The sequence below is a fragment of the Mandrillus leucophaeus genome, unplaced genomic scaffold (genome assembly GCF_000951045.1).
Source record: "Mandrillus leucophaeus isolate KB7577 unplaced genomic scaffold, Mleu.le_1.0 Scaffold462, whole genome shotgun sequence".
In the NCBI taxonomy this organism is placed as follows: domain Eukaryota; kingdom Metazoa; phylum Chordata; class Mammalia; order Primates; family Cercopithecidae; genus Mandrillus; species Mandrillus leucophaeus.
The window spans coordinates 3355374-3381364 of NW_012104943.1; the positions used below are offsets into that span (position 1 = coordinate 3355374).

Sequence of the window (25991 nt, forward strand, 5' to 3'; positions counted from 1 at the left end):
AAAACTAATAGGTCATGATATTCTGATGTAGACAGTCATCAGGCTTGTCATCTTAATTTACTCCCTTGAAGACTCAAGTACCTCCTCCCTCATCTTGGAGAAAGTGCGTGTCTGACACTACAGTGTCATTTCCTTCAACCATGTAATCCATAGGCACATGTAAAACAGTGTAATTCAATGTTGACTAGACCAATGATGGTATTTTAAACTATTTCCTTATGGAAATTCAGTGTCTTCTGGGAAAACTCACATTAGATTGCAAATCTGTTCCTAGCATTTAGAGACTCCTCATTAATAAGCACCTTTTTTTTATAGTAAAATATGGCCTGGCCAAAAAAAAAATTTCTGACAAGATGTGAGACTCAATGTTGTTCTTATGATTTAGAAGATAGACTGAAGTGAGATATACTTCCCCACAAATAAAATAGATATTCCTTAAAACGTCAATCAGAGTTATGTGGTTTCATTGTCTTTGTAAAGTATTTAGATATTTACAACTAAGGCCTATTAAATACGTACTATTAAGGTTGCCACCCTCTGAGGTGGTTTGATGTTTCAGTCAGGGTCCAGAGGTTTTTAAAATTTTTTTTCATCAGTCATTCTTTGGAATTAAATGTGTGTACGTTGGTAGGACAGAAAAGGAACGGAATGTCAGTTTTCTGCCAACAACTCTTCTGGCTGCAAGAGAATTTCTCATTTTTTTTCTTTTCAGTGTGAGTCACATGGAGAATTTATCTGAGTAGGGCATCAAAAGAAGGAGTGAAAAGCAATTAAGGAGAAAAAACACAGCTCCTTACATCCATGTTGGTCCGTATTGGAAAATGAATGCTGAGTATTATGGCTGGTTTTCAATTTCTTTTCTTGCTAAAGCCTAATTATTGAATTTTTCACTTGGAACATGCCCAGATAAGATGGAACTTATTGAGGCTCCATTCTGAAAAAAAGATACCAGAAGTCATGATCTGCTTTTCTCACTCTGGACATGGAAATTCTCATTACAGTGGTCAGCTGAGGTGATTTCAAGGAATAATACCTGAAGGGATCCTTTAATTCAGGTTGTAGAACAAAAGCCCAAACAAATCATTAATAATTAACCTCTCAGATGTAATAAATTACTTTTAAATAAGTTAGTTTATTGAGAGATGTAATTTGAACATATATAATAACAACAGTCTGACACTAACTTCTGTACCCTCTGCTTGAAGCAACTGATGAACCCTCACTGCGGTGTGATGGGAAGTTAACTTTACTCAACCTGTGAGACTGGATCTTTCTTCTGAACCATCCACAGGGCATAAGGCTCATTCTGATGTGCTTTGGAATGCACAAGGCCCATCCTATCTATTGCTCTAGGCTCTGCTGGCTTTAATTCAGAGTTTCTCAACCTCAACACTGTTGATATTTGGGCCACATGTGGGAGGCCATCCTGTGCACTGTAGGATGTTTAACTGCATCCTTGGCATCTACCCACTAGATGCCAGTAGTGCCCAGCCCCTGACCCTCGTCAGGACAACCAAAATGTCCCCACACATTGCCCAATGTCCTCTGGGAGACAGAATCACCCTGGTTGAAACCACTGCCCTAATAAGATACTGCAAATTTCCAGGTTTGATATCATTTAACTGATATTCTAAAAAGCATTGGCTACATCTGCATGCTGCTGCCCTAGGTTTCTCTCTGAATATTTGATCTCAACTTTGCATTGAGTCTTGGAGGGAAGGGGCAATGTGTGTAGGATGTCCACACATCTAGGTTTGCCTAGGATAATCCAGTTTTTATCTGTCATCTGGATGTAATTATTAAGTGGCACCACTTTGAAAAGTGACACAGTAAGAGTGAAAATTACCTGGCCCCCATGTGGTTTTGGAAAATGGGGAACAGTTTTAAGAGTTCTTATAGTGTCAGAAAACTTTTACTCTGCAGCAGTTTTTGATGCCTTCCTGTACTATTTTAAGAGCCTGGAAATTCAACTATTTCATGTCCATATGGACCACATACTCAAGTCTTCAACCTTAACTCTTAACAGCTTCAGTTTTTGTCCAAGTAGGCAAAGAGAGCTCAGACAACAAGGAAGAGAACAGTGCTTTTAAAAGAATGTTCTTCTCAATAAAAATAAATTCTGAAGTTCTAAGTAGGGAGTTACTGCTGAGTTTATAATGGATTTCATATTTGCTTTTACAATCACGGTATTGCTGGGCTCAGGCTTCCTGCTTGGAAAAGTGCTTTGCAATGCTTCAGACAGAAGAGAACGATTTTAGAACAGGCTTGGCTATGAGACAAGAGAGTTGAAGAAACCAGAGGTGGTTTGAAAGCGGTCATTCCTTTGGTGTTAAAGATAGGGGAAAAAAGATTGTTCCCCCTTATTAAATCCTGTCACATGTAGACGAGAGTGCTTGTTAAAGCCTCGAGTGGACATTTGCATTGTATGGTTCTCTGGTGTGTATCTTTGCTAAAATAAGTATGCAAATGTCTCCAGGTAGTAATATGCCCTCGACCCTGTAATCAGAATCGGTCTCTCACCTGGAAATATGAAGACACAATGTTTGGCTAGTAATGAAGGTAAGATAATCATGTGGGACCACACCATTCAAAAGGTTGTCTCATGCTCACAAGATGAATGCTGTATTTCCAGCCATCATGCCCATGTATCAGACAGAAAGAATAAGGAAGAGGGGAGCTCAAAAGGACATCCTTGCTGGGACAGCTTCCCAAAATTACTGAAGCCCTCCACCTAACACTTATTCTCCAAAATCGATAGTTTTTCAGCCAGGTGTTTTTACCACCTCCTTCAGTATTATCTTACCAATAAATGGCAGGAGAATGGATATTGGGTAGACAATTAGCAAGCTCTGGTATATAGCCCAACTTTTGCTAGTGTTTAAAAGTCAAAACCACACAGATCTTCTAAACCAGTGGTCAACATTCACTGTCTGTGGACTAAATTCAGCCCACTGACTGTTTTGGTAAATAAAGTTTTATTGGGACACAACCACACCCCTTCATTTACATATGGTCTGTGACTGCTTTTGTGCTGTCAAACAGAGTAGTTGTGACACAGACTATATATATGGCCTCCAAAGTCTAAAATGTGGTCTCTCTGGCCCTTTACAGGAAAATGTTGCCAACTCCTATTCTAAACAGATAACTCAATGAAAAAATGGGCAGAAGACATGAACAGACACTTTACAAAGAGGATATCCAAAGACCAATATGCACATGAACAGGTGTTCCAACTCATTAGTCACCAGGAATTTTTTTTTTCCGAGACGGAGTCTCACTCCGTCACCCAGGCTGGAGTGCAGTGCCACAATCTCGGCTCACTGTAAGCTCCACCTCCCAGGTTCATGCCATTCTCCTACCTCAGCCTCCCGAGTAGCTGGGACTACAGGTGCCTGCCACCATGCCTGGCTAATTTTTTGTATTTTTAGTAGAGACGAGGTTTCACCATGTTAGCCAGGATGGTCTCCATCTCCTGACCTCGTGATCCGCCCACCTCAGCCTCCCAAAGTGCTGGGATTACAGGCATGAGTCACCGCGCCCAGCAGGAAATGTTAATTTAAACCACAGTGGGATGGCACTGCTTTCCCTTCAGAATGACTATAATCAAGAAAGAAAGAAAGAACTGGCAGTATCAAGTGTTGCATTAATATGGGACAATTGGAACTCTTATACATTGCTGGTGGCACTGTAGGTTGGTATAAAGACTTTGAGAAGCTATTGGGCAGTGTCTACTAAAGTAGAACAAATGTCCTCCTCTGGGATGGAGCAGTTCCACTCTCAGGTATATGCCCAACAGAAATGCCTACGTATATTCACCAAAAGGGATGGACCAGAATGTTCACGTTGGCACTATTTATTAATAATCCAAAGTTGGTAACAACCCAAATGTCTATCAACAATAGAAAAGGGAAAAATGTGTTTTATTCATACAATGGAATACTTTTCAGTGATGAAAAGAAGCCTCACTACCTGCTACAACATATAATATTGACAAAAGAAGCCAGACAAGACTGACTCTGTTGCCTTAAAGTTCAGAAACAGGCAAACAGATCAATGGTGTTTGAAGTCAGAATATACGGTTCCTTTTAGGGGTAGAGATCGGGAGAGGAATCGTTGTGATTTAGGTGGTCATTATACAGGGGGTTCGCTTTGGCAAAATGCATTGAGTTGTGCACTTATGAGTTCAGAATTTTTCTGCTTATATATTGTATTTCAATAAAGAGTTTCAAAACAAAAAATAAAAGAATACACATCTCTTTAATGATAGAAATGTATCAGCCTTGCTCTCAGCCAGTTTTCTATTGAAAATGATGCCTATAACACGTCCCTCATGAAACAACCACATGAACCTACATAATAACCCTGGCCCTTTGGATTCTAGTCTTATTCACAAATGGAATAAATTTTCTGTCTTCAGATTTCTGCATTTGACTACATCTACCCTGACAGTGTGACTGACTAGGTGGTCTCAGCTCCACATACCCCACGGCAAGAATAAAAAGGTTGTATCTAAACTGCAATGGATTAACCCACTGAGCAGACCGCATGCCCCTGGGCTTTCTTGCCAAAAGAGAGAGCAAAGACTGCAAGGAAGCTGAATGTGGAATTTATGGACCCTAAGAAGGCAATTTGGAAGGATTTTTTCCCCCATTTATGTTTAGTCTTAACTTGGTGAAATTGTAAAGGGGTGCTGGAGACTGGGGGAGCTGTTTTTATGCAAAGTGTTGTCTGCCTCAGTTGTGCTCCTGAGTTTTGACTGGCTGCCCAGTGTTATGTGGGAAGCTAAATAAAATGTGTATACTTCTAAAAAAAAAATCAATTTTAGATTTTACAAAAGGAGTCAAATATTATTACTCCCAAGGGAAGAATTGAGGCAGTTGTTGTTGTTTTTATTTTTAGAAGAGGGTCAGAAGAAACAGCCAGGTCTTTTAAAAAAATCACCCAAATTTTTGGCTGACATATTCAGTTAAATTTGTCCCCTCTCATTGATGCCGGTGGGGAGTTATAAAGGACAGAAAAATATCAAATGCTAAAAATGAATAGAAGGGATGTAATAATCCAAGAATTAGGGTAATTGATGGCAATTTTTTAGACACTGCTATAAATGAAATTTAAATAACTGTAACTAAAGCTAGATATTCAATCCAATAGTTATAGTATATACATAAGATGTACTAGTTATTGTTTCATAATTATCCAAAATCTTTCATTTAAAAATATCATTTTGTTTCTTAGACTATGTGTATATGTTACATATATGTGTGTATGTATATTTCAAATACATATGTATAGAAATTCATGAGTTTTCTTTTTAAGTTACCATCCTCCAAAGGGAAAAAACAAAAAACAAACAATAAAACCTGGCAAGTGATGAGAAGGAATTGGAGCTGTGTATAAGAATCTTAGAAGAGTTAGGTGATCTTGATGCAGCCTCCCAGGTCTGGTGTAGCACCTAAAAAGATCATTTTTTAAAAAGAAATCCAAATATTAGTTTAGGAGAAAACACAAAAAATTTCATGACTCTCATTTTTGTGAAAATTAAAATCTGACAGTAGAAGGCAAAGTGGCATGGCCCCTGTGCTTGGGTTACTGCTGCTTCCCAAGGGGCTCCTTAGGGAGATAACTTCCCTGTTTCTTCTCTTTTTTACTTGGCAGTCCCGGGAGGACAGTTGAGTTGGGGGACTAGGGGCGTTGGAACAAGGGTGTCCTTGCCAAGCTCCTGTGGTTGGCTGCTAATTGGACTTCTCACTTTGTGAACCAAAACATTTAGAGAGTCTTGTCTTAGGAAAAGCAAATTATTCTGCCCCGTGATGGCGCTTCAGTTTGGAAACATCAAGGAGCTAGTCTCACTGATAACAGAGTTGATCAGGGAAGAGTATGCAAAGACAAGACCCAATTATCAAAGCACAGCCATTTCAAAGGGTTTTGAATAGATTGCACTTGTTTTGGTGAGAAACCAAATTAGAGAGTTCTGCCTCCTAAACTCTACATAGACTAATGTGTTGTTGGGAAGCACCCCTGCTCTGGGAGCTGCATTTACCTCTTGCTCATACTGAATTCCTTCATAGGAGGGCCTTTGATGTATTTATTCTATAACCAAAAATGGCAGCCCTGAGATTGGACAGCATCCCTTTGATTTCCTGTGGACTGTCCTTTTCTGGAGATACGGTTTATTCTTTCCTAAGCATCAGAATTATGATTCTGAAAAGTTTTGCTTTTGAAATACTACATCACAGTGTCCTAATGAGAATGGTGAGCCATCTGCAACATTCAACACTTGGGTATGGCAGTCAAGTCTGGGCCCAATGAATGATTATGTTGTATAACTCACCAGGTTCCTCCAGGCAGCAGTCATTGCCATTGTAATTGATTCCTGATGAGACTGTTTCTTGATTTGCTGGTGCTGTAACCACTGATGCTGATTGTTCTCATCTCCTGAAATTGTATTTAGTAACAGCATTCAACAAATATTACTCAAGTGGTTATTGTATATGGGACCAGGCTCTGGGGGTAAAAAATGAGTATGACAGCCTTGTCTTTGAGGAGACAAGTGTTTCAGGAGGAAACAGACAAGATGAGCATCATAACAGAGGTATGAACAGGAAGCTAGCAGAGCTCCTATTGGAGGGTGGTGAGGTGAATCAGGGAATGTCCCTCCAGGAAATTCAGAGAGGCTAATGGGAGTTACACAGGCAAAGGAGAAATGGAAGGGAGGTGACAGGAAGAAGAGCATTATAGGTGGAGGGAAATTTCTCCTTGAAAACAAAGGAATCACATTCCATGTATGACCTAGAATTTCAGTGGGCATCTCCTCTGGCAAGAAGTTGAGTAGAAGGATGGCTGCATTTTGGAATTTTCAAAGTGTGGGGAGGATGCTATGTGCACTGTAGTAAGTGCAAAACAATGGGTCGGATTTTTAAAAATTTCAGGTACACACATATTTATCTATATAGTGTGACGTGACATAGAAGTCACAGACTGTTGAAAAGTTTATGCCATGAAAATAAATAGCAATTTGAGTTCACTTCCTGTGAGTGGCCTAGGGTTTTTAAGACAAGACAGAATAATAAGATGTCAAGGGCCAAATACAGACATGGATGTTTTAGAATCCTTTGCTTTTCTGTTCTCAGAGCACATGGCATTTGGTATAATTGAATCCAGGGCAGATGGGTGCAAGCCCCATTCAATTTTGAGGGGAAACCAGTTAACAAGCATGTGGCCAAATATGGGATTAAACTTGCAAGGCAAGCGAGTTGCTTCCAGTAACACTTAGAAAACACTAAGTAGTGAGAGGGAAATACTTCGTCAAATGGTTTGAGAATAGTAAAGACAAATGCAACAAGGAAACATTGTTTTTAGTTACAATTTATATTGTTCTATAAGAAATGGGGCTGCAGGTGCTTTCCTCAGACAAAATGAATCCTAAATACATTTACCTAAGGTTTCTAGAAATAATACAAATGTGTCTTTAAAAACTCAGACACATGAAGCAGTAGAATCCAATTTGAAAGTCCTCTTGACCTAAGCAGTCTGGTTTCTCTTTGGTAAGTTGCCTGTTTCCGTACTATAAATGAAACAAAATAATTGCTTTGTTAGTAGAGATGAATATATGGAAGATGATTTTTTCTTTTGGGCTTATAAAACTCCAGGAGGGAAAAGATGAAAGCCAAAAGTAGAAAAAAATTCAAAGGAAACAAATTGCAATTTTAGTTTTCTAAATCAGGGGTCGGTGAACATTTTCTGTAAAAGGCCGGATATTTTAGGTTTAGTGAATATGCGGTTGGTCTCTGGCAACCGCTCACCTTTGCTGGTGTAGTGAGAAAGCAGTCATAGACAAGTAAACGAATGGGTGTAATTATGTTCCAAGAAGACTTTATTTGTGGATATTGAAATTTGTATTTCATGTAATTTTCATATCATAAAATGTTATTTTAATTTTTCCAACCATTCAAAAATGTAAAAAAAATTTTACCCACCCTGTGCTAGATCTGAGACAATTATCTCCCCACAAGTTTGTTCTGTTAGAAACTTCTTGGTTGAAAAGCAACATGCTTTCCCTTTAAAGTTTTCATAAATTTATTAAATGATGATATTTTCCCCCACTGGTGTTTTCCTACTTTTTTCTAGAATGCTCTGTGCTCTCGTAACACTTTCTAACATCTGTTGTCATCATGCATTTATTAAGCACTCACCATGAACTGAAATGCTGGGGACAGACGTCAGAGGAAAAGAAAATATTAGCAATAGAAAGTGGTACAGAAGCTCCTCTATTTATGGAATTTCAACTCGTGCACTTTCAGAGATACAAACAAAAGCATACCCTGGAGCAAAGCCCTCTGGCTCTCTCTTCACCACCAAAATATGCGTCAAGAGGTTCTGGGAGCTTTTAGTTTCTGCCCTTTTTAAAAAGAATTTCTCATTTTTCAGTCTTTGGAATATTTGCTGTCTTTCTGCTAGGTCTTGAGGAATTTTGCCAGGAACCCCATCGTATGTGATAACCTCAGAGGACTTGAAAGAAGAAAGTGCTGGTAAGAAGTAGTAGAAGTAAAGGCAAGATAGAAACAGTTTTTTTTTTTTTTTTTTTTTTTTATTGAAATAGGTCAGAAAAACTGTTGTAAGCCCTTTGGCAGGAAGAATGATTTTGAGGACAAAGATCCCATCATACAACCTGAGAGAAGCTCTGTACTTGTGTAATAATAGCAAACATTGATACAGAGCTTCTATGTGCCTGGCTGTGTTTTAAGCAATTACACGATCATATGAGGGTCCTTTTTCACTAATTTAATCACCACAAAAAAAAGTGTTAATCAGCTAATGAGCTCGAGAAATGACTGATGAAACAGTGAAACTTGAATGTGGCTCTGGAATTAGCATCATAGGCCTATTTGTGTTAATTTAAGAGAAGGAAATAAATCTGGTAAGTGTACCCAGTCATGGATGGTTCCATGGGTTTGCAGCTTTTGGCATCTGCCCAACCTTAAAGTAAGAGGCAGAACAGCAATGCTATTTTGGGGTGATATTACGGATGCTAAAGCTGTTGAGGAATTCCCTGTGTTGCTTGTGGGCAGATTACCCATTTCAGAAGATTTTCAGTGTATGAAATGAAACAGGTCGAATGTAGGCAAAGATGTCAGCCAACGCATTTATCAGTAAGGAGGAGAATGAAAAGATCGACTCATACCTCACCCAGGTTGAAATCTTGAGGTTGCAAGCTTCTACCCTGTTCAAGACCTCTGGACATAGGAACAAAGTCATAAATAGCCTTTAGAGCTTGACATGTATTCAACCAAAAAGCATAGTGGACTCTGTCTGTGCTCTGCCCGGAATATCTCAGATCTTTTACCAGTTCTGTGTGCCTGTCCCATTCACCAGCTTCTGTGTAGTTTTGCTTCTAATGACCAACATCTGTGAACACTCTGTGGGGTTCTGGAGCAGTTGCCCTATATTCACAAAGAGCAGGAAGTGCCTGGGAGTTTACATCACCCTGGGGGTGTCCCACAGCCCATGGCTGACTGATGTGTGTGAAAATATTGAAGTCCAAATTCTTTGGCGAAGGCGGGACAAAGTTTAGATATAATTAATACCCCAGACCTTCCCTCAGGACCAGACTGAGACAACTAGGACTTTGCTAGAAATCACACGCTTACTTGGTTTTATTTCCTTCCCTACCCTGTTATGCTCACCCCTTACCCGTTTCTCCTGGGAACAGGTTCTTAATAAATCAATTGCACATCAGTCCTTATCTTAGTATCTGCTTCTGGGGAACTCTACCTAAAGCAAGAAGCACATATATTATTAAGACAGAGAAACATTGCAAGGCTTTACCTTAATTAGCAATGAAATATTGGATGAAATAATGGACTGAATGAATTGATAGAAGCTTTGCACTACTCATGTTGTAGTTAGGGAAACAGGAAAATGATAAAACATTGAAATAATGACTATTACATTTTAGAGTTTGAAGGTCGTATAGTGAGACTGCCCACATAGTGCAGCCTCTCTGGCTGATGGTAATGTAGGTTCAGCTTATATATGGTCAGGGAAGAAGATACTACCACCTCCTGGGACAGTTGCCTTCCTTCCTCCTTCCCTCCCTTTCTTCATTCCTTATTTCCTTCCTTCTACTTTATGGAGGTAAAATTCACATGCCATACAATTCATTCATTTAAAGTGAACAATTCCTTGGTCTTTAACATATTCAAAGTTGGGCAACCACTATTAACATCAATTTCAGAACATTTTCATCACCCTGTAAAGAAAAACTGTACCCTTTAGCTATCACCCCCTCAACTCCTCAACCCCCAAGCTCTGCAGTCCTAGGCAATCCCACATCTACTCTGTGGATTTGCTTATTCTTGACATTTTGTATAAATGAAATAATATAATATTTGGTCCTTTGTGACTGGCTTCTTTCAATTAGCTTACAATTTTCGAAGTTCATCCATGTGGTATCAGTATTTCATTCCTTTTAATGGCCAAGTAATCTTTCATTGTATGGATCGATCATATTTTGTTTATTCATTCATCAGTTGGTGGGAATTTGGTTTGTTTCTACCTTTTGGCCGTTATGAATAATTCTACCATGAACATGTGTGTACAAGTTTTTGTGGACCTAGGTTTTCATTTCTCTTGGCTATATACTAGAAGTAGAATTGCTAGGTCAGATACAGAAAGTTCTTTCTATATTCAGACAAACTCTGAGTCTCCTTAACTTCCACACTTGGTACTTATCCAGCTTTCTGAAGAAATATGGACAAGATTTTCTTATGCATGACATCCCCTCAAATTATTCATCATCTTTATGTACTCCTTCAACTTTCAAAGACTGAGTATCTTCTGTTCTTTCAATCATTCCACTGCAAAAATGGGACTTACAGAAATGCAAACTGATAGCTTTGAGGTTGTTACATTATCTGTTATAATGTAAAAAACAGCTTTCTTTTGTTCCAAATCTCAGACTGTCCCATCAACAACAGGGAACAAGTGGCTAAGTTATTTTGCCAAGATAAGAGAAAACAAGTTATTTTCTGGGTAAGAAGGCTTTTTGATAGACTCTGCATGGATTTTCCCTTTGGAAATCAAGAGGACTAATGATTTGTGTAGTTTATATATACATTTGTAATTTCTTGACATGTTAATGTGAGAAAAAAGAATTCTGTGCTTCTGAAAAATAAAATTTGATGGAAATCAGTTATCTTAAGAGCTTTAAAAGAAGTCACGTGTAGCATTCTTTTTATTCTTAGTCATGAAGACAATGGGGAGAAAACTTGACAAAACCACAGGAAAATGTAGCAAGTTACTTAGCAGGCTCTGGGTTGTGCTGAACTGGGCCAAATGTTATGGTCATTTCTTCTTCTGTAGCTGTGAATGGGTCTGATCCTTGCTTGTTAGTCATATACTTAGGAATATTTTCCACCTTCTTTTAACATTAAATCCAGAGCTCAGGATGGCTTCTGACATTGTCTCATGCTATCAGCATGACGTTGGACAAGTCACCTGGTCTTTCTGAGTTTCAGTTTCTGCATCGTACTATCACTGCATCAGTAGCTTTCAAACTGTGTTGCACGGGATAACAACCAAAGAATCTTACTAAAAATGTCAATGGTGTGGTGCTACAAGGGATTATGCAAGTAGGCTCTGGAGAGGTCCTCACAATCTATTTTTTTTTTAAATTTCAAGGCTAAATTTTATTATTTAGAATATCTTTTTTAATTATTATTCTTTAAGTTCTAGGGTACATGTGCACAACGTGCAGCCTTGTTACATATGTATACTTGTGCCATGTTGGTGTGCTGCACCCATCAACTCATCAGCACCCATCAACTCGTCATTTACATCAGGTATAACTCCCAATGCCATCCCTCCCCCTACCCCCTCCCCATAATAGGCCCCGGTGTGTGATGTTCCCCTTCCTGAGTCCAAGTGATCTCATTGTTCAGTTCCCACCTATGAGTGAGAACATGCGGTGTTTGGTTTTCTGTTCTTGCAATAGTTTGCTAAGAATGATGGTTTCCAGCTGCATCCATGTCCCTACAAAGGACACGAACTCATCCTTTTTTATGGCTGCATAGTATTCCATGGTGTATATGTGCCACATTTTCTTAATCCAGTCTGTCACTGATGGACATTTGGGTTGATTCCAAGTCTTTGCTATTGTGAATAGTGCTGCAATGAACATACGTGTGCATGTGTCTTCATAGCAGCATGATTTATAATCCTTTGGGTATATACCCAGTACCCACCCAAGTGATGCTGATGCCCATTTTCCTGAAGACCATACCTTCAAAAACACTGACTAGCCATTTCCTTCTGGTCCCTCTTCCTCGTGTTCTGTATTCCACCAAAAAGGAGAAGAAATATTATTATCTTTCCAGGTAATATCTTTTCATCTGTGCTGTGTGCAAGGACACAAAGGAAGACAACTAAAGTTGAAATAATGAAAAAAGTCCCAGTCTGATGCTTAGATTCTGATTTATTAGAATTATTTTGACTGTAACAATTTTAACCAAAAATAGGGTTTCTTAACCTTGGTACTATTGACATTTGGGACCAGATCATTCTTTGCCTTGTGTGTGGGAGGCTATCCTGTGCATTGTAGGAAGTTGAGCAGCATATCTGGCCTCCACCTACTAGATACCAGTAGCAGCTCCCCCTCCCTCCAAGTTACAGCAACCAGATATGCCTCCAGATATTGTCAAATGTGCCCTAAGGGGCAAATTTGCCCCTGGCTGAGAACCACCTTCATAAGGCATGGTCCCCAAAGAAAAGAATCAAGAAATTAGGCTTGGAGCAGTTTTCTTCGGTTGGTTCTTATTGCACAGCAAGGCAAAGAAGGCCCTGCTAAACTGTTGGTGCTTGACCTTTATGTACCAAGCATTCCTGGGGGATCTGGAACTCCCTGGCTCATCCTCTCTATTTGCTGGATTAATGAGATACAGACAGTTTAAGTGACTTGGCAGGAAAAGGACATTCTGTTTTATTCTCCTCATTTTATTACACTCCTGACAACAAATTCTTAACATTTGCCTTATATGTTCTGCTCCCTATCATTATCATAAGATAGATTAGTGGGTGAGAGGGGTAGGGAAACCAATATATGTGAAATTGCTTTGAAACCTGCAGACACCAGAGTAATGCCAGGTGTCATCATTCATCCTACTCCTGAGCCTCTGAAGCCAGGAGTTTCTTGAGGTTATAAAAGTGGTTTTTTGGGGGGTGACTAGTCAAGTACTCCAAAGAACTCCAGAGTGGTCAGTTTTGATCACACAAATGGCCAATTTTTACCCAGTCTGTTAGCCTTTTAACAGCACACCATGTTGCGTGGAGACCCACTTGTGTATGAGTCTTCAACGATGGGTGGAGACCCAGGGCTCAGTTCTACTCTTCTGCTCTGGAGAACTTTCTCTTTGTTTTCTTGGGTGGTGCAAGACCTACTTCACTGAAAGAAAATGTGTTGTTAGTGTGAAAGGCACTGCTAAGTGGAAATTATTAAAGGATGAATTCCTTATGTCTGTGAAAGGTTTCTCCACCTTGGCACTCTAGACATTTGGGACCAGAACATTCTTTGTTGTGAAGGCTGTCCTGTGCAGCGCAGGATGTTTAGCAGCATCTCTGGTCTCCACCCACTGGATGCAAGTGACACCCTTCCCCTGCAGTTGTGGCAGCCAAAGATAGCTTCAGATATTGCCAAGTTTCTTCTCAGTGGCAAAATTTCCCCTGTTGAGAATCACTGGCCTAGGAGGTGTGGATGTGACACCAGCAATCTAATGAATGGGTGTGACTTGTCAAAAAGAATCTCTACCTTGAAACATACTGGAATGGCCTGCAAAGAGATTGGGGTCAACTACCATTTACATCACAACTCCACCATTTATTAGATGTGCAAAACAAGTTAATTACCCCCATAAATAAAATTAAGATAATCATACTTTCTTTCCGGGTTGTTTTGCGGATCCAGATGTTTGCAAAGCATCTAGTTGAGCCTGTGACGTAGGTGCGTAATGAATAGTGAAATTGTTACCATTTCAAACAACAATTCTAGCACCTGCAGTGTTGGCGTTGTCATGGGAATTCTGCAGCGTTTAGACAACTGAAACACTGTGCAACTGTGCAGAAGAAAGGAGATTATGATCAGAGGAATGAAGGCAATAGACTAACATTTGATTATGGATATAAATGAAAAATCATTTCTTAATTCCCAGACGGTTATTTGGAAAGTCATAGCTGGAGAAATTGTGGCCTCTCCTTTTTGCCTAATGACCCTTTAATTGAACATATAAGAAATGTCTCTTTTTAGGTACTTTTTAAGGATACCCTCTCTGGTTGTGTGGCATAGAGTAGAAATTCTTCAGTGAAAATATCAAAATGGCAAAAACAAGATAAGCCAATAATACCAAATAGAACCTACTGTAATGGTCATTCTTTTTTCCTCACCCTTCCTTGCTTGTTTTCTTTCCCTGAATTCTCAGATTATCATATTCTTGACTCCAGTTGATGCATGTATTTATGATATTCTTCGTACTAGGGTTTGAAGCCAAAGACAATGGTACTATGCTGTGCCAGGATGTTCTCCTCTCTCTTCTCCATCTCTCCTATGCGACCACAGCTCCAGGCACCATTTTTGGAAACACCAGGAATTCTTCCTTCACTGCTCTTCAGCCCAGCTGTCTTCAGGCTGGGGTTTGTCTCCCTAAACTTACCTGGAAAAAAGAATGAGGACCTTCATTCTTCCTTATATTTCTTCTATCTCTACATCCCTGGAAGGGTTAACAGGGTGGGAAGAAATTATGGCTGTAGAGCAAAATGATAATTCCTGAAATGGCATATATGTTTACAGTTGTCAGGCTGAGATTTTACCCCCAGTTTGCTGAAATTCTGCCTAATGAGATGTCCTCCCTTAAAAGCACATTCGGTGTATTCATTGCTCCTGTCTGTGAGTATGGGTGAAGTCAGCCTTGTCATTGCCAATGCCAGGGCCCTAGCAGGGCTGGTAGGTTCTTCACTTACAGGAGATTTCAGATGAGGAGGGCCTTAAGCTGCTACTCCAACTCTCCTTTCTGATCCTGGACTTTGATTTCCTTAATTTCATCTCTGTAGCTCTATGAAAAAACTTTAAAAAGAGACAACTCTAAACTGTGTTCAGTCTTCATATAAACTGTGTTCAGTCTGTTTATACAATAGTGTAAATAAAGATTCTAATTAATACAGTTTGGAAAACTGTTAGGCATTGTCTAGTAAAGTTGAAGATATGCATGCCTATGACCCAGCAGTTATATTCCTGGGTTTGTACCCTATAAAAATGCATGCACATATGCACAAGGAGATATGTATAATGATGTTTAAGCAGTGTGGTTTTCAGTAGTCCAAGATTGAAAGGGACATAAATGTCCATCAACAGTTACAAAGATAAACAGTAATAAACACATATAATGAGTACTAGACAGCAATGGGAATGAACAAACAACAGCTACATACAGCAACATGAATGAGCCTTAGAAACAGAATGTTGAGCAAAAGAAGTCAGCTACAATAAAAGCATACTTACGAATCTGTTTATATAAAGTTAGGAAACAGGCAACACTAAGCTCTAATATTTATGGATGCCTGACTTCCTAAAAAGCAGTGGATTTCAACCAGGAGTGATTATGCCTTTCCCTACTCCCTGGGGGACATCTGCAATGTCTGGAGTCATCTTTGGTTACCACAATTGGTGTAGGGGGAATAATACTGGCATATAGTGGGTAGAGGCTGGGGGTGATGCGAAACATTCTGCAATGTCAGGCTCTACCACAAAGAATGATTGGTTCCCAAATGTCAAGAGTGTTGGAGTTGAGAAACCCTGCTGGAAAAGGGAAGTGAAGAAGTGAAGTCATGACAGTGTCTACCACTGGGATGGGGGAGGGAAATACAGCCAAGGGACATGGGGGTCTAGGGTACTAGCAATATTCTAATTTTTGACCTCAGTGAAGGTTAGACAGGTGAATGTTTTGTAACAATTCATTAAGCTGCACATTATATGCTATGATTTTTCCATTTCAAAATGTTAAAAATACTCTAGGGCTCTAGAGGCTAGATTAGCAGGGCAATAGGATGGCATAGTGTGGGCACTGGGTTTGGGGGAGGGGTTACCCACCTAAGAGGATCTCATAGTAACTCTGTTAATAATGGTGGGGCTGGGCCTCCAAGAAGGGCCTGTCCTGCCATCTGAAGTGATTTTTAATACTCAGATGGGCCCTCAGCTCTTCCTACACTATGAAGTTGAATTTGCTTTCACAGATTTGGGTAAAGTTTTTCTGAAAAAAGTAATCCCCTTGCATTGGCATTAACTGTGGAAAATTTTAACTCAGCCTATAGGCAGGCAGAATAAATGCAAACAAGGATTTTAATTTAAATACTCTGGCAGAAAGGGCAGCATTCAGTTCTGGAAATGCTGTAATGTTTAGGGACAGGAAGACGTGGAAATTCCACAGTTAGCAGGGCACATTTTCTCTTAAAGGTGATGCTAGTAGAGTAACTCATACAGATTATTTTTAAGTCCTCTCTGGGGTGAATTATAAATATCTGATAAATTTATTTTTTAAAAAAAGAAAAAAAAACTAAACAAAGAATAACATTAGCCTAGCAGGCTCTTAACCAACAAATTGGATGAACTTTAGCCTCCTCTGAAGTGAGGTTTTATGTGCTTCTTGCTCCTTTTTCTCTCTCTCCATTACCCCCAAAGGATCAAACGTGCATTCTGAAACCACATGCCATGTCAATATACAGTTTAGTTGACTTAGAACAATACCTGTGCATAGTATGCACTTAGAAGTATTTATAAAGTGTGGAATGATAGACAATGGACACTCAGAAGGACAGTGGGGGTGGATGATGGTAAATTACTTAATGGGCAAAATGTACATTCTTCTGGTGATGGATACCCTAAAAGCTCTGACTTCATCACTACACAATCTATCCATGTAGTGAAATTATACTGCTACCCCATACATTTATACAAATAAAAATGTTAAATGTAAAATATTATTTGTTGAATCATGACCAAGTGAACAAATAACATGGGAAGGATACTTGGAAGTACAGGTATGCAAATAAGAAATTTTGATTAGAGTAGTGTTTTAAATATACCCTGAAATATATTTAAATGAAATAATAATCTGTGAAATTCAAATTGTTTAAGATTGAACAGACTTCTTAGAGTTCTGCATGATCTTCTACATCCCTTCTGGAGCTTTGAGCCTTAAACTATTGGACTAAGAATTGAAGGAGGTGGATGATTCATTCCAAGGTGATTTAAGAGTCTTGCAGCATGAACTGATCATTTCTTTAAGTGCTTTGCCCAATCTCACAAAACTCTTCAAACACAGAGAAAAAACAACCCTATTGCACTTGAACATTTTACTCCAACTTAGCTATGACACTTTAGCAATAAATAATGCTAGAAGGCAGAAGTCATTCCTAAAATGTAAGTACACAGTGTGGGGATGATGGAGTATTTTTGGCTTACAAGAATGTCATTTAGTGACTTACTACATTTTTCAAAGAAAGAATACAAACCAAATCTAGGATGACCCAGTTTTAAGAGGTGACTTACTCAGAGGTAATGATCAAAAGGCTATGGTTAAGGTTTTAAAGACCCAGGGATTCACCTTGTGTTGTTTAAATAGATTAATAATTAAATAGTGTTTGTAGGGAAAGGGATTTTTAGCTTCAGGGGCTTAAAGGCAAGTGTGACAGAAGAAAAAGTTCTAAGGCTGGAGTGTTCATCTTTCTGAATAGACCACAGTGAAGTGAAAGTCCCTAAACTGGGGCTTGTCTAGGCCATTGAATTACATCTGTATACACATGCCCCCATCAGGCTGCCCTGGCTGCAGTTCTCTGAAAGATGCCAGATGGTGAAGCTCAAGCTGGTTCTCTGTCTTATTCTAAGGGTCTTTGATGACTTTCCTCTAAAGGTTGCTTTTAGCAGCAGAACAGAGTGAAAGTTGAGGGAACTTCAGTGTGTCATTTTTCCAGCTCTGCCTGGACATGTCGCAGAGCAGGGAAGGCCTCCAAGATGAATGGGCATGCTCATTTCTCTCACAAAGCAGAAGAAAGGAGACTTGGGTAGGTCAGACTGCGGGAGAACGAGAGACTTGGGCAAATAGTGCGGGAGAACGAGAGACTTGGGCAAATAGTTCAATTGACTTTCTCATAAGACAGGCAACACTGGAAGTTCCTGGGTTTGGCAAGGGATTGATTTTAAATTTATTTTTATTTTTTATGTTTGCAGTATAAAATACACATAGTGAAGGGTGTAAATTATACTAGTCTGAACTGTACTGCTCAGTGAAAGTTTACATATGGGTGTACTCCAGTAGCTGCCATACAGATCAAGATATAGATCATTTCCAGCACCCTAGAAGGTTCCCTTGTACCACTTTCCTAGTCAATACCACCTTCCCCCTTTGGTAACCACTATTATGACACCTATCACCATAGATTCCATTTGCCTATTGTACTTAAACATTTGAATTTCAGTTGCAGAATAAATAAGTGAAATCTTACAGTATGTACACTTGTGTCTGGTTTCTTTTTCCCAACATAATGTTTGTGAGATTAATTCATTTGTTCTGTGCATCAGTAGCATTTTCCTTTTTATTGCTGAGTAGTATTCCATCATGTGCACAGACTATAGTTGGTTTGTCATGCACCAGTTGGTGTACATTTGGATCGCTTTTATTTGGGGCAATTATGCCTCAAGACAGTATGAACATTCTTGTATATGATGAGATTATTGTACTCTATATATCTAGGGGTGGAATTTGCTGGATCAGAGGATAGGCCTATGATTGAGTTTAGCAGATATAACCATACAGTTTTCCAAGTGGATAAACCATCATGGGACTATCTAATGGTAGATTCCTCAGGTCACTTGCACTTCTGGCTTCACATTCCCACTGCTAATTACAATTATGCTGCGAATTGTTTTAAAATGTTACATGGTTCATTCAACTAAATTGTAAGGGCTGAAATTCAGGGGCCACATCCAACTTTCCTCCCTCCTCCTCTTACACAGAGCAAGTGGAGAGTCATTCAGCTGGTTCAGTACAGTGGGACTCTGACAAATTGGCACAAGCTACCCCCAAACACATCTTCCACTTCGTAGCCACCCCTCTGGGGCTTGCATTGATTGATTTCATGAATCTGGAGTCTCTACTCTGGCCCCAGGCCTGGCTTTTGTCTGGGTTCAACTTGTGGGAGGCTGGACGTAAATTACAGAATGACAAGGCTGTGGAGGGAACTCTGTGATCTTCTCCAAGGTGTTTTAAAGTACAGGTTTCCATGAGGCAATTTCAGAGCAGAGACCAGTTTTAAGGGTTATTATGAACCTACAGGATGTGTCCTGCAAGCCCCTCCTGGAACTCGGTTAGCCCTAGGTGACTAGCATCCCGCACAGCCTTGTCCCGTCAGCAGTTCCCCTGGGTAGCATGACTTGGTTCCTGTCAGTCCTGCCCTCTCCAAGGGTCCCCGCATTTGAGACTGTAACAGAAGAAGGCTTTCTAGAAAGGGAAACTCTGCCCTCCCAGGAGAAGGCTCTGAATCTCCTTCCACTGTCAGGCCCACACCTCCTTCCAAGTTAGTGAAAGTCTCTCTTTCTTGGAAACCCAAGTTCTCCCTCTCACTGGCATTGAAGGGTTTGGCAGTCCCCGCCTCAGCAGCCGGGGTCCCACGGGTCCGGGGAGGGTAGGGTAGCAGGAGGCAGGCGTGCCGGCCGGCCTGACACCTGTCGTGGGCGCCTTCGGCCTCCGCAACCCCCCAACAGCTGTCAGCGGTGGCTGCCGCAGGGACCAGCCAGGAGCGGAAGGAATTAAACGCCCGCCCATCGCATCAGACTCGGCCGCTCCCTCCTCCTCCTCCTCTTCCCCCTCCCACTTTGCGCCGCCTTCTCCAGGTCCCCACCGGCTCTGCGGCGGGACGCTGTGTCAGGGGCGCTTTGCATAGCACTCGGCACGCACGGAGCAGGGCTCTCGCCCCGGGGCTGCCCCGGGATGGCAGTGAAGTACGGGGAACTCAGAGAGACACCGTGACCCCAGGCTGAGCCCAAGGCGCGCCACTCCTCCCGGAGGCAACATGGGGCACCCGGTGTACCGCGGCGAGAAGCCCCAGCTGCACTACGCGGTGAGTGTCCTGACGCATGCAGAGGACACAGGGGGCGCCACTGGGCCGCCCCAGGTGGGGACTGCGAGGGGCGATGGTAGTCGGGGCTCCCCGCAGGTCCACGCAGGTCCACAGCTGAGGGGGTGGCGGGTGGTCGGGTACGTCACCCCGAAGTGCCACCTGCTCACTCAGTGGCGCTTCCTGAAATCTTTTAGAAGGTACGGGGGAGCCCCAACCCTGGATTCAGTGTTTCTTTGCCCCAACGCTGTGGTCACTGCATCCGGGACCGGGGCCGGACTCTGCCACCGCCCCGCTGACAAAGGCTGACAAATGGGGTTCCTGGGGTTAGGCCTAGGTCGCTCATTCAGCCTTCAGTCAGATATGTTGAAAGGACGAGAATAAGACTGGACAGGAGGCAGGGCTGCTTCATGATCTCAGTGTGTGGCGAGTGGACTTGCAAAAGAAATGCTGCCGGGAGCATTGGGGTGCAGCCGTTTCACTCCTTGGAAAGGGAGTGCATTTCCCTCTTATTTTGTGACGGGACAGAATGTTGCACATTATCATTAATGTTGCACGCTAATACAAGAAAATACCAGGGGCTGTTCTGTCATACCTTCCCCCTCCCTTATGGTGTCTTCTGTTCTCCCTGTTGATACAAAGATTTACTGGGGACCTACTGTGTGCCAGGGACTGCGCTAGGTGCTGCAGGTACTGCAGGAAATACAACAGAGAGAAAACTCATGGGATTTGCCTTCTTTGAAGAAGGAGTCAAGATTTCAAGGTTAACGACCGACAAATCCAGATACTAGATTGAGTATATTTTTGAGAGAGAGAAAAGAAAGGAATGAAGGAAAAAAGGAAAGTTGTTTCCGAGGAATGACTACTACTTCTAAAAATTTGAAATGCCCCCTCCAGGAAGGGGGCAGAGAGAAGGTTTACCTTACTCCAGTCTTCAGACATTGATTTTCCACTTGTGAGATGTGTCGTTTTGAGATGAGACACTGCAGTTGTTCTGTCATCTGCTAATTTACTGAGTTTTCCTTGAATTGATTTGCACTGTTGAGACTGGACGTTCTGACTGCCAACTTTAAAAATTGGAGAGAAGCAGGCAGAAAGTTGACAAGAATCATTAATATTTATAATAAGGCAAAGACAGTTAACTGTCTGGAATTTGTGTCTTCCAAAATCCAGTCCCCAACATAAAAAAAAAAGAAAATTTTTTTTTTTTTTTTTAAAAAGGAGTCAAGGTGGACAAGGGTGGTGGACTTGGGCATCCCGGAGCTGCTCCAGTTGGTTCCTGGTGTCACTTGGGGGCTCCTGGATTAATTGCAGGGTCATTGGGCAAATTGCATACCTCGTACACTTCACTTTCCTCCACTGGAAAAATGAAGGCCTGAATTAGGAAATTGTTAAGATACCTTCCCAGGCAAACGTTCCAGGAACCTGTGATAGCTCTTTCTCTGGTTTTTCTATAGTTACTTGCCTTGAAACACCAAATGAGATACTTGTAAGTTACTAATGCTCGTTCTTATGTCTTGGAGACACTAGTGGCTCAGTGGTGATTTGCCTTTTAAAGTGGTTTAAAGGATAACCACTTTTCAACAGAGGTTGCTTTGCACTGAAAGAGGTAGAGTCTGTGCTCATTGTGCCCATTCAACATCTCCATCCCACTACCTTTTCCAGATTTTGAACTGTGTGTTGGTACCCTTTGATTCATGATCTGAGGTCTTTTCCATTTACAAGAGTGGGGGTGGGGGAGGAAAGGTGAGAATGGGCTCCTTAAATTTAAAACAATCTATTCATTCAATGAATGGTTATTGCCTCAATTATGTAAATGTATTACAAAAATATTTTAAAATTATGATTTTAATTCAGCTGTCTCATTCTTCTAAAATCATAAACTGAAGAGTCACGCCGATGCTAATGTCCCCTTTGGGGCTCTGAAGACTGCTGATGAATTAGCCCTTTATTCCAGTGCAGATTATCATGTATGTATATTCTGATTTAAGACTATAAAAAGGAAGATTCCAGAGGGAATTTATTGGGATTTCAGGTTGGAATAAGTCACCCAGGCTCTCTGAAGTTTCCTATGCATACTTTAGGATGATAAAGCAGCAGCTCTGAATCAGTCACGTGTCCAGAGAATGTTCTTTATTAAGTGTGACCCATTGTTTTTCATATTAGTATAACCCTTGGTGGTATAATATCTATTCTAACGCTGCACTTTCATTTACTTCCCTCATTTGGGTTTTGATAATTCCAGAGCTTGTTTTGCCTTTTAGCACAAATATTCCACTTGCTTTGCTCAACATGGTTTTGTCCCACTGTGCATTTTCCTGTGATCTTGGGTTTTTTGGGGTCTGTCTTCCTTGACATGAATGACCCTCCATGTGTCCCTAATACCTCCTGCCTCCTCTGAAATATAATTCAGGGATAAGTATCTAATGGTCCCTTCAGTGCTTTTTAATTTGTCCAAGGTGAGACTGCATATAAGAGGTCAGTGGCTCACATTTGATTCATTCAATAAACATTTGTTGAATGCCTATCGTATTCCAGGTATTTGGTCAATTTTCCAAAGAGACAATTAGATAGTGAAAATGTTAGGAGTTGCTATGGATATCTCACTCATCTTTTTAAATGGTCATAATGGTCACAGAAAGCAAAATGCAATTAACTAGGCAAGAACATCCTCCATTTATATAATCAGACATTTTCAAAGTATAGTACAGCTGTCTTCTTGCTTTATCATCACACACAGAAAAAATGTGTGTTAGCAGCTAATATTCTCCTCAAAAAATTTCCTCCCACAGTTTTCCCACATTCAGGTTATGGTGACTCCGTCCTTCCAGCTGGGTGTTGTCCTTGATGCCTTTTGGTGACTGAATCAGATTTACATTTTCAGAAGCCTGCCATGATCCCAGCATGGAGTCAGGATGAGGAGGAGCTAGAGTGCATCCTGGTATTTGGGCCTGGGAGAGATTCGAGAAGATGACTGATGCTAGGGTGGCAGCTGGGCAGGAGGTTGAGAGCAGTTGGTGTATTGGAGAGATGCTTAGAACATAGAACCCATCAGACTTAGTTTGGATGGGATAAAGAGGTGATAGAGTATGAAGGATGAGGATGACATGAATGAATCAATGACTTTCTGGCAGCACTTCTAGAGAAGCTCTAGAAGTTTATATAATAATCAAATAATCATAATAATATTTCCCTCGTTATTGTCTTATACAGATTGCAAAATATCTGAACACAGTCTAGGTCAATTTCAGTCTCGAATCCAATTGCTGCCTTATGCAGGTTTTCTATTTCCTGACTGAAGAAATCTAAGCTCAGAGCAGTAGAATTCAAGGCAGCACATGTGTCGCTGCTGACAGAACTGAAAGCTTTAACCAGGTGCCCTGATCCTGTAGTGCTTTTCTGAGTCATTTAGACAATCAGGATAGTCAAACCTAATCATCCCTCTGCAATCCACTTTGCCACAGTAATAAACCAACAACCAAATGTTGGACCTTCAGTGACTTCATGTGACTATCTATATTGTCAAATTGCCATGGCCAAATAGCTCTTTAATTTGACTAGTGTAGACAAAAACTAAAAATTTAAGTATCCATTAAGTTCCATGCCATATCTTTATGTCTTTCTGAAAGACATTAAAAAAAATCTGGATTAAAAGCTTGGCCTGGTGACTTACTGGGGACCTTAGAAGGCTCAAGCTTTTCTCTCCTGGTGCCCCAACCTGTCTTAACCCTCAAGTGGGGCAGAGAGAAGCAAATCAATGTCCATTATACAGTCACCATCAGGAATCCCTGGACTGACATCATTCACTTCTCTCTCACTGGCAGGTTGAAAACTTGCTGGGAGTAGTACTATGTGTGTCTTGTCCCTGCTGTCACCTGGGCACCTAGCAGAGTGCTGAAAGCACAGTAGGTGCTCAGTAGATATGTGTTGAATGACTTCATGAATCTAGTAGTTGAGAGCTAGTTTTTGAGGTCCTAAGCTGCTCATTCTCCTCCCTTGTACTGGTCTAGTCTGAGCTCCTCTGCTGCTGATGTCACTTCCTGTTTGGTGCGGGTCACCACACCATCTGTGCTTTTGACCGCAGCCTTGTAATCAGATGCTGACTGTGCCCTTGCTCCAGTTAACCCCTTCCTAAGGAACTCACCAGAAGTGCCAAGCTGCTTACCCTGACAGAGAACCTGTTTTCACATAGAATGGTTAAGGTCTTATTATGAAAGTTTCCAAGTTTGTTTTCTGTGAACATTCAATTTTCAAAGACTTTGAAGTCATTAAGTTTGCTTAATAATTGAGTGGTATTGAATACTCTAGTAATTCTGAAGATGCCCAGAACTGGGCGCCGTTGCAGGCTTGTGCTGATATGAATCAGTTATCATCCATCAGTGCTAACAGTGTAGACATCTTAGGAAACTCAGCAGAACTTATACTGACCTGTGGCATGGCCCAGAACTTACTTTTATAAAACCATTTTTATATCACTCTGCTTGTCATTTGTCTCCTCATAAAAGCAAAATTTTTTCAACTTACAAATAAGTGAGAGATTATTTAATCCTCTGAATTAACACCTCTACTAATCGTAGATACCTTTTCTACTCCCACCCCCAACCTAGCATGCTTACTTTTCTACTGCATGCAGACATTTTCCTGGATGAGGCCTCTTTGGTGTGGAAGCCCCATCATCTTAGGAAGCTACATCTCCCCTCCTTCAAACCACTCATGAAGTACCACTACTAATTGATAAAGAATCATATTCCTGTTGGATGTTGCACACCAGACATATCTGCCAATCATTTGAAAACAATTACCACTCTGGTCCTTTCTGGTGATAAACTTTTATTATTTACTTTTCCTGTTCCCACACTGTGATAACCCTGGACCACACACACTTGACTCTCAACTTGGTTGTGAAGTTATTGTCCAGTCATACAAAGTCTTCACTGGGTTCTTGATTCCTCACTTCCCTGTCACCTGTTTCATTCTCAGACTTTCCCATCTCAGTGAATGGTTGGCTATCCCTATGGCCAGTGCAATCTTTTTAAAAGTAATGAAATAGTGACATTTCAGTGCTTAAGCTCTTTGGTTGGTTTCTATTCCACTTAGAATAACAGCTTCATCCATGACCTTGACCTTCCAAGTGCTCCTTACATGATCTTCCCTGCCTCATACCACACCCCACTCCACAAGCTTATCATTGCCTGGCTACATCTGTGCCCTTTCTGTTCCTCAGATGTGACCAATTCTTTTCTGCCCCAAGCCTTTGTACTTGCTGTCCCTTCTGCCTGGAATGTCCTCTGTGTGGTAGACTATTTTTTACATCCTTCAAATTGCAGGAAAATGTCACCTTTCCTGACTGCTTTCTCTGAAGTGTTTTCTGAGCCCACTCAGTTACCCTGGATCACACTAGCCACCTCCCTCATTGTTCACATCACCACTTGGTATTATGTTATATATTCATTGTTTGTCTGTCTCCTCTGACTAGTGTGTAAGTTTATTCAGGGCAAAGACCCAATGATCCTTTCCCACTGTCTTTCCACTGCCTAGAGCAGGTCCTGGCACAGGGTAGGCACACAATAAATATTTATGAGAACATGAATCTGGATGTCTGTGTATTTTTCCGTAGGTTACGCTAGGAGTTTCCAAACTTAACCCTTTATTAGTTGATGTCTGAGGTCTGAGGGAGAGACAAGACTAAAAATTAGCTTTAGGGTTTCACTGAATTCTTACTAAATGAGAATCTCTAAGGACCAGACTTGGAATCAATCCTTTGAAAAAGCTTTGGGGGTGGTTCCAATATCAGGTGTGTTTGGCAAACACTGATTAATTTACACGGTGAACCACTT

The 25991-nt window shown here is 40.9% G+C and overlaps 1 protein-coding gene across 2 annotated transcripts in view; it reads left to right on the top strand.

Moving 5' to 3' along the window:
• The window catches only part of ARHGAP6 (Rho GTPase activating protein 6), a 515359-nt gene that overhangs the window by 210773 nt on the left and 278595 nt on the right, over positions 1-25991 (top strand). Inside the window, exon 1 of one of the 2 annotated variants that reach the window (XM_011994873.1) lies at positions 19926-20157. The exons of the other annotated variant lie outside the window; for it this stretch is intronic. Coding sequence (XP_011850263.1) covers positions 20110-20157 — 48 coding nt within the window. The 5' untranslated portion in view covers positions 19926-20109. Of the gene's footprint in view, positions 1-19925; positions 20158-25991 lie in introns of those variants that run through there. 2 annotated transcript variants of the gene reach the window in all.